This window comes from Zonotrichia leucophrys, chromosome 22, assembly GCF_028769735.1.
Source record: "Zonotrichia leucophrys gambelii isolate GWCS_2022_RI chromosome 22, RI_Zleu_2.0, whole genome shotgun sequence".
NCBI lineage: Eukaryota > Metazoa > Chordata > Aves > Passeriformes > Passerellidae > Zonotrichia > Zonotrichia leucophrys.
In genome coordinates, this window is record NC_088191.1 from 3,560,812 (window position 1) to 3,578,889 (window position 18,078).

At 47.5% G+C, this 18,078-nt stretch overlaps 1 protein-coding gene across 1 annotated transcript in view; it reads left to right on the forward strand.

Annotated features, from left to right (window-relative positions):
• Positions 1–18,078, forward strand: part of XPO7 (exportin 7) — a 93,851-nt gene that overhangs the window by 33,319 nt on the left and 42,454 nt on the right. The window contains exons 10-14 of the mRNA XM_064731219.1: positions 2,498–2,670; positions 6,011–6,204; positions 10,628–10,733; positions 14,421–14,556; positions 16,291–16,364. Of these exons, the coding sequence (XP_064587289.1) occupies positions 2,498–2,670; positions 6,011–6,204; positions 10,628–10,733; positions 14,421–14,556; positions 16,291–16,364 (683 nt within the window). The remainder of the gene's footprint in view (positions 1–2,497; positions 2,671–6,010; positions 6,205–10,627; positions 10,734–14,420; positions 14,557–16,290; positions 16,365–18,078) is intronic.

Below are 18,078 nucleotides of genomic sequence, written 5' to 3' on the forward strand. Positions count from 1 at the left end.
GAGGGCTGGGATTCAGCTGCATGTCCTGGGAATTTGGAATTATCTCCCAGTGTTTCCTCAGTGCTGGGAACAACTCTGGTCCACGTGTGTCCTGAAATTCCTGGTTCATTTGGCAACCAGGCAAGGTGCAACAAGCTGAGCTTTAAACGCCTTCCAACCCTAATTCTGTGGGAAAAACTTAAATCAAACAGCACAAATCATGTGTTCCTGGCTTGTTTTCCTTCCATTTTCCCTCTGGAAGCCCTGGGAATTTTCTCCCAACAGTTTGCTCTGAAATTCTTGGTTAATTTGGCAACCAGGCAAGATGCAACAAGCTGAGCTTTAAACACCTTCCAACCCAAATTCTGTGGGAAAAACTCGAGTCAAATAACACAAATCATAACTCCTTGCTCTGTTTTACTCCTCTTTTCCCTGTGGAAGCACTGGGAGTTTGCTCTCAACAATGTGCTCTGAAATTCCTGATTAATTTGGCAACCAGGCAAGATGCAACAAGCTGAGCTTTAAACACCTTCCAACCCAAATTCTGTGGGAAAAACTCGAGTCAAATAACACAAATCATAACCCCCTGCTTTGTTTTCCTTCTCTTTTCCCTGTGGAAGCACTGGGAATTTGCTCTCAACAATGTGCTCTGAAATTCCTGATTAATTTGGCAACCAGGCCATTACAGGCCAATGGAAGGTGCAGCGAACTGAGCATTAAAAAACTTCCAGGACAAATTCTGAGGGAAAAACTTGAATCAAACAGCACAAATCATAACTCCCTGGTTTATTTTCCTTCTTTTTTCCCTCTTGAAGCACTGGGAATTTTCTCTCAACAGTGTGCTCTGAAATTCCTGGTTAATTCAGCAACCAGGGCATTAATGGCCAATGGAAGGTGCAACAAGCTGAGCATTAAACCCCTTGCAACCCAAATTCTGTGGGAAAAACTCAAGTCAAAGAGCACAAATCGTAACTCCTTGCTTTGTTTTCCTTCCCTTTTCCCTGTGGAAGCACCTGGAGTTTGCTCCCAACAATGTGCTCTGAAATTCCTGATTAATTTAGTAATGAGGCCAGTGGAAGGAACTGAGCTTTAAACACATTCCATCCCAAATTCTGAGGGAAAAATTCAAATCAAACAACACAAATCATAAATCCCTGGTTTATTTTCCTTCTCTTTTCCCTCTGGAAGCACTGGGAATTTACTACCAACAGTGTGCTCTAAAGTTCCTAGTTAATTTGGCCAGCAGGCCAATAGAGATAGCAGAAAGTGCAGTGAGCTGAGCTTTAAACACCTTCCAGTCCAAATTCTGAGGTAGAAACTTAAATCAAACAGCACAAATCATAACTCCCTGGTTTATTTTCCTTCTTTTTTCCCTCTTGAAGCACTGGGAATTTACTCCCAACAGTGTGCCCTGAAATTCCTGGTTAATTCAGCAACCAGGGCATTAAAGGCCAATGGAAGGTGCAGCGAGCTGAGCATTAAACACCTTCCAGCTGAAATTCTGTGGGAAAAACTCGAGTCAAACAACACAAATCATAACTCCTTGCTTTGTTTTCCTTCCCTTTTCCCTGTGGAAGCACTGGGAGTTCACTCCCAACAGTTTGCTCTGAAGTTCCTGGTTAATTTTGCAACCAATGGAAGGTGCAATGAGCTGACTTGAAACCCCTTGCAACACAAATTCTGGGAAAAACTTGAATCAAACAACACAAATCATAACTCCCTGCTGTGTTTTCCTTCCCTTTCCCTGTGGAAGCACTGGGAGTTTGCTCTCAACAATGTGCTCTGAAATTCCTGATTAATTTGGCAACCAGGCCATTACAGGCCAATGGAAGGTGCAGCGAACTGAGCATTAAAAAACTTCCAGGACAAATTCTGTGGCAAAAACCTGAGTCAAACAACACAAATTGTAACTGCTTGCTTTGTTTTCCTTCTGTTTTCCCTGTGGAAACACTGGGAATTTTCTCCCAACAGTGTGCTCTGAAATTCCTGGCTAACTTGGTAACTGGGCCATTAAAGGCCAATGGAAGGTGCAGCGAACTGAGCATTAAACACCTTCCAGCTGAAATTCTGTGGGAAAAACTCAAGTCAAACAACACAAATCATAACTCCTTGCTTTGTTTTCCTTCTCTTTTCCCTGTGGAAGCACTGGGAGTTCACTCCCAACAGTTTGCTCTGAAGTTCCTGGTTAATTTTGCAACCAATGGAAGGTGCAATGAGCTGAACTTGAAACCCCTTGCAACACAAATTCTGTGGGAAAAACTTGAATCAAACAACACAAATCATAACTCCCTGCTTTGTTTTCCTTCCCTTTTCCCTCTTGAAGCACTGGGAATTTTCTCCCAACAGTGTGCTCTGAAATTCCTGGCTAATTTGGCAACCAGGCCATTAAAGGCCAATGGAAGGTGCAGCGAGCTGAGCTTTAAACACCTTCCTGTCCAAATTCTGAGGGAAAAACTTGAATCAAACAGCACAAATCATAACTCCCTGGTTTATTTTCCTTCTTTTTTCCCTGTGGAAGCACTGGGAATTTGCTCCCAACAGTGTGCACTACCTGCTGAGCCTGTGGCAGCGCCTGGCCGCGTCCGTGCCCTACGTGAAGGCCACGGAGCCTCACATGCTGGAGACCTACACGCCCGAGGTGACCAAAGCCTACATCACCTCCCGCCTGGAGTCCGTGCACATCATCCTCAGGTGAGGCTTCTGCTGATGCTCCTGGGGCTGGGAGGGCTGGGAAGAGTCCAGGTGTTCCCCCTGGAGAGGACATGGCTGAGGTGGCCCTGCCCATGGCACGGGGCAGGACGGGCTGGGATTTTAGCTCTTGCAACTCAAATCACAACTCTCTGCTTTGTTCTCATTCTCTTTTTCCTCTGGAAGCACTGGGAATTAGCTCCCAACAGTGTGCCCTGAAATTCCTGGCTAATTTGGCAAGAGGCCATTAAAGATGTCCAGTGGAAGGTGCTTGAAACCTTTTCCAACCCAAATTCTGTGGGAAAGACTTGAGTTAAACAACACAAATCACAACTTCCTGCTTTGTTTTCATTCTCTTTTCCCTCTGGAAGCACTGGGAATTTACTCACAACAACGTGCTCTGAAATTCTTGGTTAATTTGGCAAGCAGGCCATTAAAGATGTTGTCCAATGGAAGGTGCTTGAAAACCTTTACCAGCCCACATTCAGTGGGAAAAACTCGAGTTAAACAACACAAATCACAAATCCCTGCTTTGTTTTCATTCTCTTTTCCCTGTAGAAGCACTGGGATTTGGCAGCCAGCAGTGTGCCCTGAAATTCCTGGCTAATTTGGCAACCAGGCCAGTGGAAGGTGCAGCAGGGATTGAAACACTTCCTGCCCAAATTCTGTGGGAAAAACTTAAACAACACAAAATGTAACTCCCTGCTTTGTTTTCCTTTTTTTTCTCTCTGGAAGCACTGGGAATTTACTCACAACAACGTGCTCTGAAATTCCTGGTTAATTTGGCAAGCAGGCCATAAAGGATGTCCAGTGGAAGGTGCTTGAAACCCCTTGCCACCCAAATTCTGTGGAAAGACTTGAGTTAAACAACACAAATCACAAATCCCTGCTTTGTTTTCCTTCTCTTTTCCCTCTGGAAGCACTGGGAATTAGCTCCCAACAGTGTGCCCTGAAATTCCTGGCTAATTTGGCAAGCAGGCCATTAAAGATGTTGTCCAATGGAAGGTGCTTGAAAACCTTTACCAGCCCACATTCAGTGGGAAAAACTCGAGTTAAACAACACAAATCACAAATCCCTGCTTTGTTCTCATTCTCTTTTCCCTCTGGAAGCACTGGGAATTTACTCACAACAACGTGCTCTGAAATTCCTGGTTAATTTGGTAACCAGGCCAGTGGAAGGTGCAGCAGGGCTTTAAACACTTCCTGCCCAAATTCTGTGGGAAAAACTTCAACAACACAAATGTAACTCCCTGCTTTGTTTTCCTTCTCTTTTTTTTCTGGAAGCACTGGGAATTTACTACCAATAGTGTGCCCTGAAATTCCTGGTTCATTTGGCAAGCAGGCCATGAAAGATGTCCGGTGGAAGGTGCTTGAACTTTTTCCAACCCAAATTCTGTGGGAAAGACTTGAGTTAAACAACACAAATCACAACTTCCTGCTTTGTTTTCCTTCTCTTTTCCCTCTGGAAGCACTGGGAATTTACTCACAACAACATGCTCTGAAATTCTGGTTAATTTGGCAAGCAGGCCATTAATGATGTTGTCCAATGGAAGGTGCTTGAAAACCTTTACCAGCCCACATTCAGTGGGAAAAACTCGAGTTAAACAACACAAATCACAAATCCCTGCTTTGTTTTCATTCTCTTTTCCCTGTAGAAGCACTGGGAATTTGGCAGCCAGCAGTGTGCCCTGAAATTCCTGGCTAATTTGGCAACCAGGCCAGTGGAAGGTGCAGCAGGGCTTTAAACACTTCCTGCGCAAATTCTGTGAGGAAAACTTAAACAACACAAAATGTAACTCCCTGCTTTGTTTTCCTTCTCTTTTTTTCTCTGGAAGCACTGGGAATTTACTCACAACAACGTGCTCTGAAATTCCTGGTTAATTTGGCAAGCAGGCCATTAAAGATGTTGTCCAATGGAAGGTGTTTTAAACCCCTTCCAACCCAAATTCTGTGGGAAAAACTTGAATCAAACAACACAAACTGTAACTACCTGCCTTGTTTTCCTTCTGTTTTTCCTTCTGGAAGCATTGGGAATTTACTCTGGGAATGCACTATGAAATTCCTGTTTAATTTGGCAAGCAGGCCATTAAAGGTGTTGTCCAGTGGAAGGTGCTTGAAACTTTTTCCAACCCAAATTCTGTGGGAAAGACTTGAGTTAAACAACACAAATCACAAATCCCTGCTTTGTTTTCCTTCTCTTTTCCCTCTGGAAGCACTGGGAATTAGCTCCCAACAGTGTGCCCTGAAATTCCTGGTGAATTTGGCAAGCAGGCCATTAAAGATGTTGTGCAATGGAAGGTGCTTGAAACCTTTACCAGCCCACATTCAGTGGGAAAAACTCGAGTTAAACAACACAAATCACAAATCCCTGCTTTGTTCTCATTCTCTTTTCCTCTGGAAGCACTGGGAATTTACTCACAACAACGTGCTCTGAAATTCCTGGTTAATTTGGTAACCAGGCCAGTGGAAGGTGCAGCAGGGCTTTAAACACTTCCTGCCCAAATTCTGTGGGAAAAACTTCAACAACACAAATGTAACTCCCTGCTTTGTTTTCCTTCTCTTTTTTTTCTCTGGAAGCACTGGGAATTTACTCACAACAACGTGCTCTGAAATTCCTGGTTAATTTGGCAAGCAGGCCATTAAAGATGTTGTCCAATGGAAGGTGCTTGAAACCCCTTGCAACCCAAATTCTGTGGGAAAAACTTGAATCAAACAACACAAACTGTAACTACCTGCCTTGTTTTCCTTCTGTTTTTCCTTCTGGAAGCATTGGGAATTTACTCTGGGAATGCACTATGAAATTCCTGTTTAATTTGGCAAGCAGGCCATTAAAGGTGTTGTCCAGTGGAAGGTGTTTTAAACCCCTTGCCACCCAAACTCTGTGGGAAAAACTTAAATCAAACAACACAAATCACAACTCCATGCTTTGTTTTCATTCTTTTTTTCCTTCTGGAAGCACTGGGAATTTACTCACAACAACATGCTCTGAAATTCCTGGTTAATTTGGCAAGCAGGCCATAAAAGATGTTGTGGAAGGTGTTTAAACCCCTTCCAACCCAACTTCTGTGGGAAAAACCTGAGTCAAACAACACAAATCACAACTCCTTGCTTTGTTTTACTTTTCTTTGGAAGCACTGGGAATTTGCTCCCAACATTTGGCAAGCAGGCCATTAAAGATGTTGTCCAATGGAAGGTGCTTGAAACCTTTTCCAACCCAAATTCTGTGGGGAAAACGGAACCATTCCACAATTGTGTGAATTCCAACCTGCACCTCCTGTCAGTAAAACCAGGGAGCTGCTGCTCCTGGGAGTTCCCTGCCCCATTTTCCGTGTGCTCTTTGCAGGGATGGCCTGGAGGACCCTCTGGAGGACACGGGGCTGGTGCAGCAGCAGCTGGACCAGCTGTCCACCATCGGGCGCTGCGAGTACGAGAAGACGTGCGCGCTGCTGGTGCAGCTCTTCGACCAGGCCGCCCAGTCCTACCAGGAGCTGCTGCAGAGCGCCAGCGCCAGCCCCATGGACCTGGCCGTGCAGGAAGGTCAGCCTGGACAGGGAATGGGGGCTCCTAACCAAGGGAGCTGGCCTGGGAAATCTCTGCAGAGGGGAGGGATGGCGTGGTTGCTCCTTGGGAGGGGTTTCCTAGTCAGTGCTGCCCATCCCATCCCATGGATCCCAGTCCTATCATAAATCCCATCCCATGGATCCCAATCCCACCCCATGGATCCCAATCCCATCCCATGGATCCCAATCCTATCATAAATGCCATCCCATCCTATCCCAATCCCACCCCATGGATCCCAATCCCATCCCATGGAACCCAATCCCATCCCATGGATCCCAATCCCATCCCATGGATCCCAATCCTATCATCAATGCCATCCCATCCTATCCCAATCCCACCCCATGGATCCCAATCCCATCCCTTGGAACCCAATCCCATCCCATGGATCCCAGTCTCATCCTATGGATCCCAATCCCATCCCAAATCCCACCCCATGGATCCCAATCCCATCCCATGGATCCCAGTCCCATCCCAAATCCCATCCCATGGATCCCAATCCCATCCCAAATCCCATCCCATGGATCCCAATCCCATCTCAATCCCATCCCATGGATCCCAATCCCATCCCATGGATCCCAATCCCATCCCATGGATCCCATCCCATCAATGGCACCACCAGCCCCATGGACCTGGCCGTGCAGGAAGGTCAGCCTGGGCAGGGAATGGGGGCTCCTAACCAAGGGAGCTGGACTGGGAAATCTCTGCAGAGGGGTGGGATGGCGTGGTTGATCCTCGGTGTGGTTGCTCCCTGTCCAGTGCTGCCTTTCCATCCCATCCCATCGATCCCAGTCCTATCATAAATCCCACCCCATGGATCCCAATCCCACCCCATGGATCCCAATCCTATCATAAATGCCATCCCATGGATCCAAATCTCATCCAATGGATCCAGTCCAATGGATCGCATCCCATGGATCCTGATCCCATCCCATGGATGCCAATCCCTTCCCAAATCCCATCCATGGATCCCACCCCATGCATCCCAATCCCATCCATGGATCCCAATCCCATCCCATGGAACCCAATCCCATCTCAATCCCATCCCATGGAACCCAATCCCACCCCATGCATCCCAATCCCATCCCATGGATCCCGATCCCATCCATGGATCCCAGTCTCATCCCATGGATCCCATCCCATCAATGGCACCACCAGCCCCATGGACCTGGCCGTGCAGGAAGGTCAGCCTGGACAGGGAATGGGGGCTCCTAACCAAGGGAGCTGGACTGGGAAATCTCTGCAGAGGGGAGGGATGGCGTGGTTGCTCCTTGGGAGGGGTTCCCTATCCAGTGCTGCCCATCCCATCCCATGGATCCCAGTCCTATCATAAATCCCATGGAACCCAATCCCACCCCATGCATCCCAATCCCATCCCATGGATCCCAATCCCATCCATGGATCCCAATCCTATCATAAATGCCATCCCATCCTATCCCAATCCCACCCCATGGATCCCAATCCCATCCCTTGGAACCCAATCCCATCCCATGGATCCCAGTCTCATCCTGTGGATCCCAGTCCTATCATAAATCCCACCCAATGGATCCCAATCCCATCCCATGGATCCCAATCCCATCCCAAATCCCATCCATGGATCCCAATCCCATCCCATGAAACCAAATCCCACCCCATGGATCCCATCCCATCCTAATCCCATCCCATGGATCCCAATCCCATCCCATGGATCCCAGTCCCATCCCATGGATCCCAATCCCATCCCATGGATCCCATCCCATCCATGGCACCACCAGCCCCATGGACCTGGCCGTGCAGGAAGGTCAGCCTGGACAGGGAATGGGGGCTCCTTCCCAAAGGAGCTGGCCTGGGAAGTCCCTGCAGAGTGGGGAGGGATGGCGTGGTTGCTCCTTGAGAGGGGTTTCCTAGTCAGTGCTGCCCATCCCATCCCATGGATCCCAGTCCCATCCCATGGATCCCATCCCATGGATCCCAATCCCATCCCTTGGATCCCAGTCCCATCCCATGGATCCCAATCCCATCCCATGGATCCCATCCCATGGATCCCAATCCCACCCCATGGATCCCAATCCCACCCCATGGATCCCAATCCCATCCCATGGATCCCAATCCCATCCCATGGATCCCAGTCTCATCCCATGGATCCCATCCCAATCCCATCCCATGGATCCCATCCCATCCATGTCACCACCAGCCCCATGGACCTGGCCGTGCAGGAAGGTCAGCCTGGACAGGGAACGGGGGCTCCTAACCAAAGGAACTGGCCTGGGAAGTCCCTGCAGAGGGGAGGGATGGCGTGGTTGCTCCTCGGTGTGGTTGCTCCCTGTCCAGTGCTGCCCATCCCATCCCATGGATCCCAGTCCTATCATAAATCCCAGCCCATGGATCCCAATCCCATCCCATGGATCCCAGTCCTATCATAAATCCCATCCCATGGATCCCAGTCCCATCCCATGGATCCCAATCCCATCCCATGGATCCCAATCCCATCCCATGGATCCCAATCCCATCCCCAATCCCATCCCATGGATCCCAATCCCATCCCATGGATCCCAATCCCATCCCATCCCATCCCATCCCATCCCATCCCATCCCATGGATCCCATCCCATCCCATCCCATCCCATCCCATCCCATCCCATGGATCCCATCCCATCCCATCCATCCCATCCCATCCCATCCCATGGATCCCATCCCATCCCATCCCATCCCATGGATCCCACCCCACCCCATCCCATCCCATCCCATCCCATCCCATCAATCCCATCAATCCCATCCCTCATTTCCCTGCTCTGGCTGTGGATTTTCCCCTCCTCACTGGCTGGAGATGGTGCTGTCCTGCAGCTCATTCCATTATCCAGGGGGAAAACAGATTTTTTTTGGGAAAAATGGATTTATTTGGGATTTCTTTTGCCCCGGGGTGGCCGCTGTGGGTGCCCAGGGCGGGTGCCACCCCTGACCGTGTCCCCAGGGCAGAATGAGGTTCCTCACCCTACAGCCACTACAACCGTGACTTTTCTGAGGGAAAAAATGGATTTATTTTAGGAAAAACGGATTTATTTTGGGAAAAATGAATTAATTTGGGATTTCTTTTGCCAAACCATGCCAGCTGTGCGTGCCCAGGGTGGGTGGCACCCCTGACAGTGTCCCCTGGTGTCCCCGGGGCAGAGTGAGGTCCCTCACCCTACGGCCACTACAACCATGACATTTCTGAGGGAAAAACTTATTTATTTTGGGAAAAACCAATATATTTTTGGGAGAAAAATGGATTTATTTTGGGCAGGATGTGAAAGAGGAGGTGACAGCTCTAAAAGGGGAGGTGACAGCTCTGGAAGTGTCCCCAGTGTGTCCCAGGAGAGGACAAGGTTCCTCACCCTACGGCCACTACAACCGTGACTTTTCTGAGGGAAAAAATGGATTTATTTTAGGAAAAATGGATTTATTTTGGGAAAAATGAATTAATTTGGGATTTCTTTTGCCAAACCATGCCAGCTGTGCGTGCCCAGGGCGGGTGGCACCCCTGACAGTGTCCCTGGGGCAGAGTGAAGTTCCTCACCCTACGGCCACTACAACCGTGACTTTTCTGAGGGAAAAAGTTACTTATTTTGGGAAAAACCAATATATTTTTGGGAGAAAAATGGATTTATTTTGGGCAATATGGCCACAAAAAGGGGAGGTGACAGCTCTGGAAGTGTCCCCAGTGTGTCCCAGGAGAGGACAAGGTTCCTCACCCTACGGCCACTACAACCGTGACTTTTCTGAGGGAAAAAATGGATTTATTTTGGGAAAAATGGATTTATTTGGGATTTGTTTTGCCACGGGGTGGCCGCTGTGGGTGCCCAGGGTGGGTGCCACCCCTGACAGTGTCCCCTGGTGTCCCCGGGGCAGAGTGAGGCCCTCACCCTACGGCCACTACAACCATGACTTTTCTGAGGGAAAAAATGGATTTATTTTGGGAAAAATGGATTTATTTTGGGAAAAATGGATTATTTGGGATTTGTTTTGCCATGGGGTGGCCGCTGTGGGTGCCCAGGGTGGGTGGCACCCCTGACCATGTCCCCAGGGCAGAATGAGGTTCCTCACCCTACGGCCACTACAACCGTGACTTTTCTGAGGGAAAAAATGGATTTATTTTGGGAAAAACGGATTTATTTTGGGAAAAATGGATTTATTTGGGATTTCCTTTGCCCCGGGGTGGCCGCTGTGGGTGCCCAGGGTGGCTGCCACCCCTGACAGTGTCCCCTGGTGTCCCCGGGGCAGAGTGAGGTTCCTCACCCCACAGCCACTACAACCGTGACATTTCTGAGGGAAAAATGGATTTATTTTGGGAAAAATGGATTTATTTGGGATTTCCTTTGCCCCGGGGTGGCCGCTGTGGGTGCCCAGGGTGCTGCCAGCCCTGACGGTGTCCCCGGTGTCCCCAGGGCGGCTGACGTGGCTCGTGTACATCATCGGCGCCGTCATCGGCGGCCGCGTCTCCTTCGCCAGCACGGACGAGCAGGACGCCATGGACGGAGAGCTGGTCTGCAGGTAGGGAACTGCAGGGAATCCACTGGGAATTCCGGGAAAATCCATCCAGGAATTCCGGGAAAATCCATCCAGGAATTCCAGCAAAATCCATCCAGGAATTCCAGCAAAATCCACCCAGGAATTCTAGCAAAATCCATCCAGGAATTCTGGGAAAATCCATCCAGGAATTCCAGCAAAATCCATCCAGGAATTCCGGGAAAATCCATCCAGGAATTCTGGGAAAATCCATCCAGGAATTCCGGGAAAATCTATCCAGGAATTCCAGCAAAATCCATCCAGGAATTCCAGGAAAATCCATCCAGGAATTCTGGGAAAATCCATCCAGGAATTCCAGCAAAATCCACTGAGATATTCCAGCAAAATCCACCCAGGAATTCTGGGAAAATCCATCCAGGAATTCTGGGAAAATCCATCCAGGAATTCCAGCAAAATCCACCTGGGATGTTCCAGGAAAATCCATCCAGGAATTCCAGGAAAATCCACTGAGATATTGTAGCAAAATCCACTGAGATATTCCAGGAATTCCAGCAAAATCCACCTGGGATATTCCAGGAAAATCCATCCAGGAATTCCAGCAAAAGCCACTGAGGTATTCTAGCAAAATCTACCCAGGATGTTCCAGATATTCCAGAAAAATCCATCCATGATATCTCACAAAAATTCACCTGGGATATCCCAGCAAAATCCACCTGGGATATTCCAGGAAAATCCATCCAGGAATTCCAGCAAAAGCCACTGAGGTATTCTAGCAAAATCTACCCAGGATGTTCCAGATATTCCAGGAAAATCCATCCAGGATATCTCACAAAAATCCACCTGGGATATCCCAGCAAAATCCATCCAGGAATTCCAGGAAAATCCATCCAGGAATTCCAGCAAAATCCATCCAGGAATTCCAGCAAAATCCACTGAGATATTGTAGCAAAATCCACTGAGATATTCCAGCAAAATGCACCCGGGAATTCTAGCAAAATCTACCCAGGATGTTCCAGATATTCCGGAAAATCCATCCATGATATCTCACAAAAATCCACCTGGGATATCCCAGCAAAATCCATCCAGGAATTCCAGCAAAATCCATCCAGGAATTCCAGCAAAAGCCACTGAGATATTGTAGCAAAATCTACCCAGGATGTTCCAGATATTCCAGCAAAATCCATCCAGGAATTCCAGCAAAATCCACTGAGATATTCCAGCAAAATCCACCCGGGAATTCTAGCAGAATCTACCCAGGATGTTCCAGATATTCCAGGAAAATCCATCCAGGATATTCCATTAAACCCAGCCAGGATATTGCATTAAATCCACCTGGGAATTCCAGCAAAATCCACCTGGGATATTCCAGGAAAATCCATCCAGGAATTCCAGCAAAATTCACCAAGACATCCCAGAAAAATCCACCCAGGAAATTCCAAGCAAAATCCACCTGGGAATTCCACCAAAATTCCACTGGGATATTCCATAAAATCCACCTGGGATATTCCATTAAATCCACTGGGATATTCCATTAAATCCACATGGGATATTCCATTAAATCCACATGGGATATTCCATTAAATCCACCTGGGATATTCCATTAAACCCACCCAGGCAATTCCATTAAATCCACCTGGGATATTCCAGATATTCCATTAAATCCAGCCGGGATATTCCATTAAATCCACATGGGATATTCCATTAAATGGGATATTCCATTAAATCCACCTGGGATATTCCATTAAATCCACATGGGATATTCCATTAAATCCACTGGGATATTCCATTAAATGGGATATTCCATTAAATCCACCTGGGATATTCCATTAAATGGGATATTCCATTAAACCCACCTGGGATATTCCATTAAATCCAGCTGGGATATTCCATTAAATCCACCTGGGATATTCCATTAAATCCAGCTGGGATATTCCATTAAATCCAGCTGGGTTATTCCATTAAATCCACATGGGATATTCCATTAAATCCAGAAATCTGGGAGAGCGTTATTCCCATTTTTCCAGCTCTGATTCCAGTGGGAATTCCGGCAGGAAGGGGATGGAGAGCCCTGGTGGTGCTGCTGATTCCCAGTGGGAATTTGGGTTGTGACAGGGAATGAGGGTGGAAAAAGGAATTGTTCATTCATTATTGATTAGGGAATATTTGGCATGGAAATGCTGGGGATTAGTGGGAATGTTGGGCTTGGAAAATTCGGATGTTGTGATGTTATGACCTGGGGTTTTTGGGATTAAAATCCAGTGGGAATTTGGGTTGGAACAGAGACTGAGGGGGAAGGAGCAGGGAAAATTGAATTTTTGTCCCCCCTTTTCTCCCTCATTTCTTCTCCCCCTTTCCCCCCTTTTCTCTGTGTTTGCCTCTTCTTTCCCCCTTTTTCCACTTTCCCCCCATCTTTCCCCCCTTTTCTCCCCCTTTTCTCCTCCTTTTCCCCCACTTTTCTCTCACTTTTCCTCTTCTTTCCCCCCTTTTTCTGTTTTCTCCCCCTTTCCTTCCCCTCTTTTTGCCCTTTCTCCTCCCTTCCCTTCCCTTCCCTTCCCTTCCCTTCCCTTCCCTTCCCTTCCCTTCCCTTCCCTTCCCTTCCCTTCCCTTCCCTTCCCTTCCCTTCCCTTCCCTTCCCTTCCCTTCCCTTCCCTTCCCTTCCCTTCCCTTTTCCGCCTTTTCCCCTCTCTTTTCCCCCTTTCCTTTCCCCTTTTCCCCTGCTTTTCCCCTTTTAATTCCCCCCTTTCCTTTTCCCCTTTCCCTCTTTTCCCTCCGCTTTTCCCCCCTCCCTTTCCCCCCTTTTCCCCCTTTCCTTTCCCACCTTTTCTCCCTCTTTTCCCTTTTCCTTTTCCCCCTTTCCTTCCCCCCTTTTCCTCTTTACCTTCCCCCTCTTTTCCCCCTTTCCTTTCCCCCTTTTCCCCCTTTTTCTCCCCCATTTCCCCCCTTTTTCTCCCCAATTTTCCCCTTCCCTTTCCCCCTTTTTCCCCCCTTCCCCCCCTCCTTTCCCCCTTTCTTTCCCCCCTTTTCCCCCTTTTTCCCCCCCTTTCCCCTTTCTTTCCCTTTTTTCCCCTTTCCTTTCCCACCTTCCCCCCTTTCCCCCTTTACTTTTCCCCCTTTTCCCCCACTCTTCCCCCTTTCTTTCCCCTTTCCCTTCCCCTTTCCTTTCCTCCTTTTCCCCCTTTCCTTCTGCCCTTTCCTTCACTCTTCCCCCTTTCCCCCTTCCCCCCTCTCCTTTCCCCCTTTCCCTTCCCCCATTTTCCCCTTTCTTTCCCCTTTTTCCCCCTTCCCTCCCTTTCCCCTTTCCTTTCCCACCTTGCCCCATTTCCTTTCCCCCTTTCTTTCCCCCTTTCCTTCCCCCCTTTTCCTCTTTACCTTCCCCCTTTTCTCTCCCCCTTTTATCCCTTTTTCCCCCTTTTCTCTCCCCCTTTTCCCCCTTTCCTTTTCCCTTTTCCCCCGCTCTTCCCCTTTTCCTTTCCCCCTTTTCCCCTTTCATTTCCCACCTTTTCCCCCTTTCCTTCCCCCTTTTCCCCTTTCCTTTCCCTTTCCCTTTCCCTTTCCCTCTCCCCCATTTCCCCCTTTTCCCCCCTTTTTCTCACCCATTTTCCCCCTCTCCTTTCCCCCTTTCCTTTCCCCCTTTCCCCTTTTCCCTTTCCCCCTTTCCTTTTCCCCATTTTCCCCCTTTTTTCTCCCCCTTTCCCCCATTCCCCTGCCCAGGGTTCTGCAGCTGATGAACCTGACGGACTCTCGGCTGGCGCAGGCGGGCAATGAGAAGCTGGAGTTGGCCATGCTGAGCTTCTTCGAGCAGTTCCGCAAGATCTACATCGGGGACCAGGTGCAGAAATCCTCCAAGGTGGGCACCACCCCAAACCCAAACCCCAAATAACCCCAAACCCCAAATCCCCAAATCCCCAAACCCCCAAATCCCCAAACCCCAAACCCCCAAACCCCAAATCCCCAAATCCCCAAACCCCCAAATCCCAAATCCCCAAACCCCAAATCCCAAATACCGAAACCCCAAACCCCAAATCCAAAATCTCCAAATCCCCAAATCCCAAACCCCAAATCCCAAACCCCAAATCCCCAAATTCCCAAATCCCCAAATTCCCAAATCCCCAAATCCCCAAATCCCCAAATCCCCAAACCCCAAATCCCAAACCCCAAATCCCCAAATCCCCAAATTCCCAAATCCCCAAATCCCCAAACCCCAAACCCCCAAACCCCCAAACCCCAAATCCCCAAATCCCCAAAACCCCAAACCCCAAATCCCAAACCCCAAATCCCCAAATCCCAAATCCCCAAATCCCCAAACCCCAAATCCCAAAACCCCAAAACCCCAAACCCCAAATCCCAAATCCCCAAACCCCAAACCCCAAATCCCCAAATCCCCAAATCCCCAATCCCCAAATCCCAAATCCCCAAACCCCAAATCCCAAATCCCCAAACCCCAAATCCCCAAATCCCCAAATCCCCAAATCCCCAAATCCCCAAACCCCAAATCCCCAAACCCCAAACCCCAAAACCCCAAACCCCAAATCCCCAAATCCTCAAAATAAATCCCATTTTCTGTGGTTTCTCCTGGAATTAAATCAAATTTTCTGTGATTTTTCCCTGAATTAAATCAAATTTTCTGTGATTTCTCCTGAAATTAAATCCATTTCTATGATTTCTCCTCATTTGATCTCAAATGAAATCAAATTTTCTGTGATTTCTCCCAGAATTAAATCAAATTTTCTGGGATTTCTTCCTGAAATTAAATTCCATTTTCTGTGATTTCTCCCAGAATTAAATCAAATTTTCTGGGATATCTCCTGAAATTAAATCCCATTTTCTGTGATTCTTCTTGGAATTAAATCCCATTTTTGTGATTTCTCCTCATTTTAGTTGGAGTTAAATCCCATTTTCTGGGATTTCTCCTGGAATTAAATCCCATTTCTGGGATTTCTTCTAATTTTAACTGGAATTAAATCCCATTTTCTGGGATTTCTCCTGGAATTAAATCCCATTTTCTGGGATTCTTCCTGGAATTAAATCCCATTTTCTGGGATTTATCCTGAAATTAAATCCCATGGAGGAGAAATTGGATTGGGATCAAAACAATTCCCAGGGAAAATTCCAGTGAAATCCACTCAAATCCTGATTTTGTTTGGAGGTTTAGCACGGTTAAAATCCAATTTTTTTAGGGAATTTTAGGGAATTTTAGGGAATTTTTTGGGAATTTTTTTGGGAATTTCCCCAAATCCATTTTTGGGGATGTCAAATCCATTTTTCCAATTAAAAAAAAACAGGAATTTTGGCTGTGTTTGGAGGTTTGGCACAGTTAAAATCCAATTTTTTTGGGGGGAATTTTAGGGAATTTTTAGGAAATTTTTAGGGAATTTTCCCAAATCCTCCTTTTTTATTCTCAAGCCATACTGCTAAGACAAAAAAGAAGAAAAATCATGAAAAAATCAGAATTTTGACACAATGTAAAAACCCCACGACATCCCTTTTTCCCGGAGATGGAAAATCAGATTTTTTTGGGAGAATTCCCATTTTTCCTGGCAGTTTGGAATTGGTTTTTTTCCATATTTTTTTTTGGGAGCAGCTGTACCGGAGGCTGTCGGAGGTGCTGGGGCTGAACGACGAGACCATGGTGCTGAGCGTCTTCATCGGCAAGATGTGAGTGCCGGGAATTCCGGGAATTCCTGGGAATTCCTGGGAATTTCTGGGAATTTCTGGAATTCCTCACCCCGAAAAGCTGGGATTGGTGTAGGGAGCTCGGGGAGTTTGGGATGGGATTTTCCAAAGGACAAAAATTCCAGGTGTAGCCAATCCCAGAAATTCCAATTGCAGCCAATCCCATAATTCCAGCTGGAACCAATCCCATAATTCCAGGTACATCCAATCCCACAGAATTTAAGGGGCCTGGGATCCCACAGAATTCCAGGTATAACCAATCCCAGAAATTCCAGGTGTAACCAATCCCAAAAATTCCAGTGCAGCCAATCCCAGAAATTCCAGGTGTAACCAATCCCACAGAATTCCAGGTGTAACCAATCCCAAAAATTCCAGCTGGAACCAATCCCACAGAATTTCAAGAGCCTAGAATCCCACAAAATTCCAGCTGTAACCTGGGATCCCACAGAATTCCAGATGTAACCAGTCCCCACAGAATTCCAGTGCATCCAATCCCACAGAATTCCAAGGGCCTGGAATCCCAGAGAATTCCTGGTGTAGCCAATCCCACAAATTCTGGTTGTAGCCAATCCCACAAATTCCAGGTGCTGCCAATCCCACAGAATTCCAAGGGCAGCAAATCCCGCAGAATCCCAGAGAATTCCAGGTGTAACCAATCTCAGAAATTCCAGGTCTAACCAGTCCCACAGAATTCCAGATGGAACCAATTCCAGTTGCAGCCAATCCCAAAAATTCCAGGTGTAACCAATCCCTCAGAGTTCCAAGGGCCTGGAATCCCACAGAAATTCCAGATGTAACCAATCCCAGAAATTCCAGTGCAGCCAATCCCATAATTCCAGGTACATCCAATCCCACAGAATTTCAGGGGCCTGGAATCCCAGAGAATTCCAGGTGCAGCCAATCCCAGAAATTCCAGCTGGAACCAATCCCAGAAATTCCAGGTGTAACCAATCCCACAGAATTCCAGGTGTAACCAATCCCAGAAATTCCAGGTGTAACCAATCCCACAGAATTTAAGGGGCCTGGGATCCCACAGGATTCCGGGTTTAACCAATCAATCCCAAAAATTCCGAAATTCCAGGTGTAGCCAATCCCAGAAATTCCAGGTCTGACCAATCCCTCAGAATTTCAGGTGTAACCAATCCCAGAAATTCCAAGGGCAGCCAATCCCAAAAATTCCAGGGATAATCAATCCCTCAGAATTCCAGATGTAACCAATCCCACAGAATTCTGGGTTTAACCAATCAATCCCAAAAATTCCAGGTGCAGCCAATCCCAGAAATTCCAGGTGTAACCAATCCCACAGAATCTCAGAGGTCTGGAATCCCAGAGAATTCCAGGTGTAACCAATCCCAGAAATTCCAGAGGCAGCCAATCCCACAGAATTTCAAGAGCCTGAAATCCCTCAGAATTCCAAGTGTAACCTGGGATCCCACAGAATTCCTGGTGTAACCAATCCCAAAAATTCCAGGTGTAACCAATCCCACAGAATCTCAGAGACCTGGAATCCCAGAGAATTCCAGGTGTAACCAATCCCAAAAATTCCAGGTGCAGCCAATCCCAGAAATTCCAGCTGTAACCAATCCCACAGAATTTAAGGGGCCTGGAATTTCTGGAATTCCTCACCCTGAAAACCTGGGATTGGTTTAGGGAGCTCAGGGGGTTTGGGATGGGATTTTCCAAAGGACAAAAATTT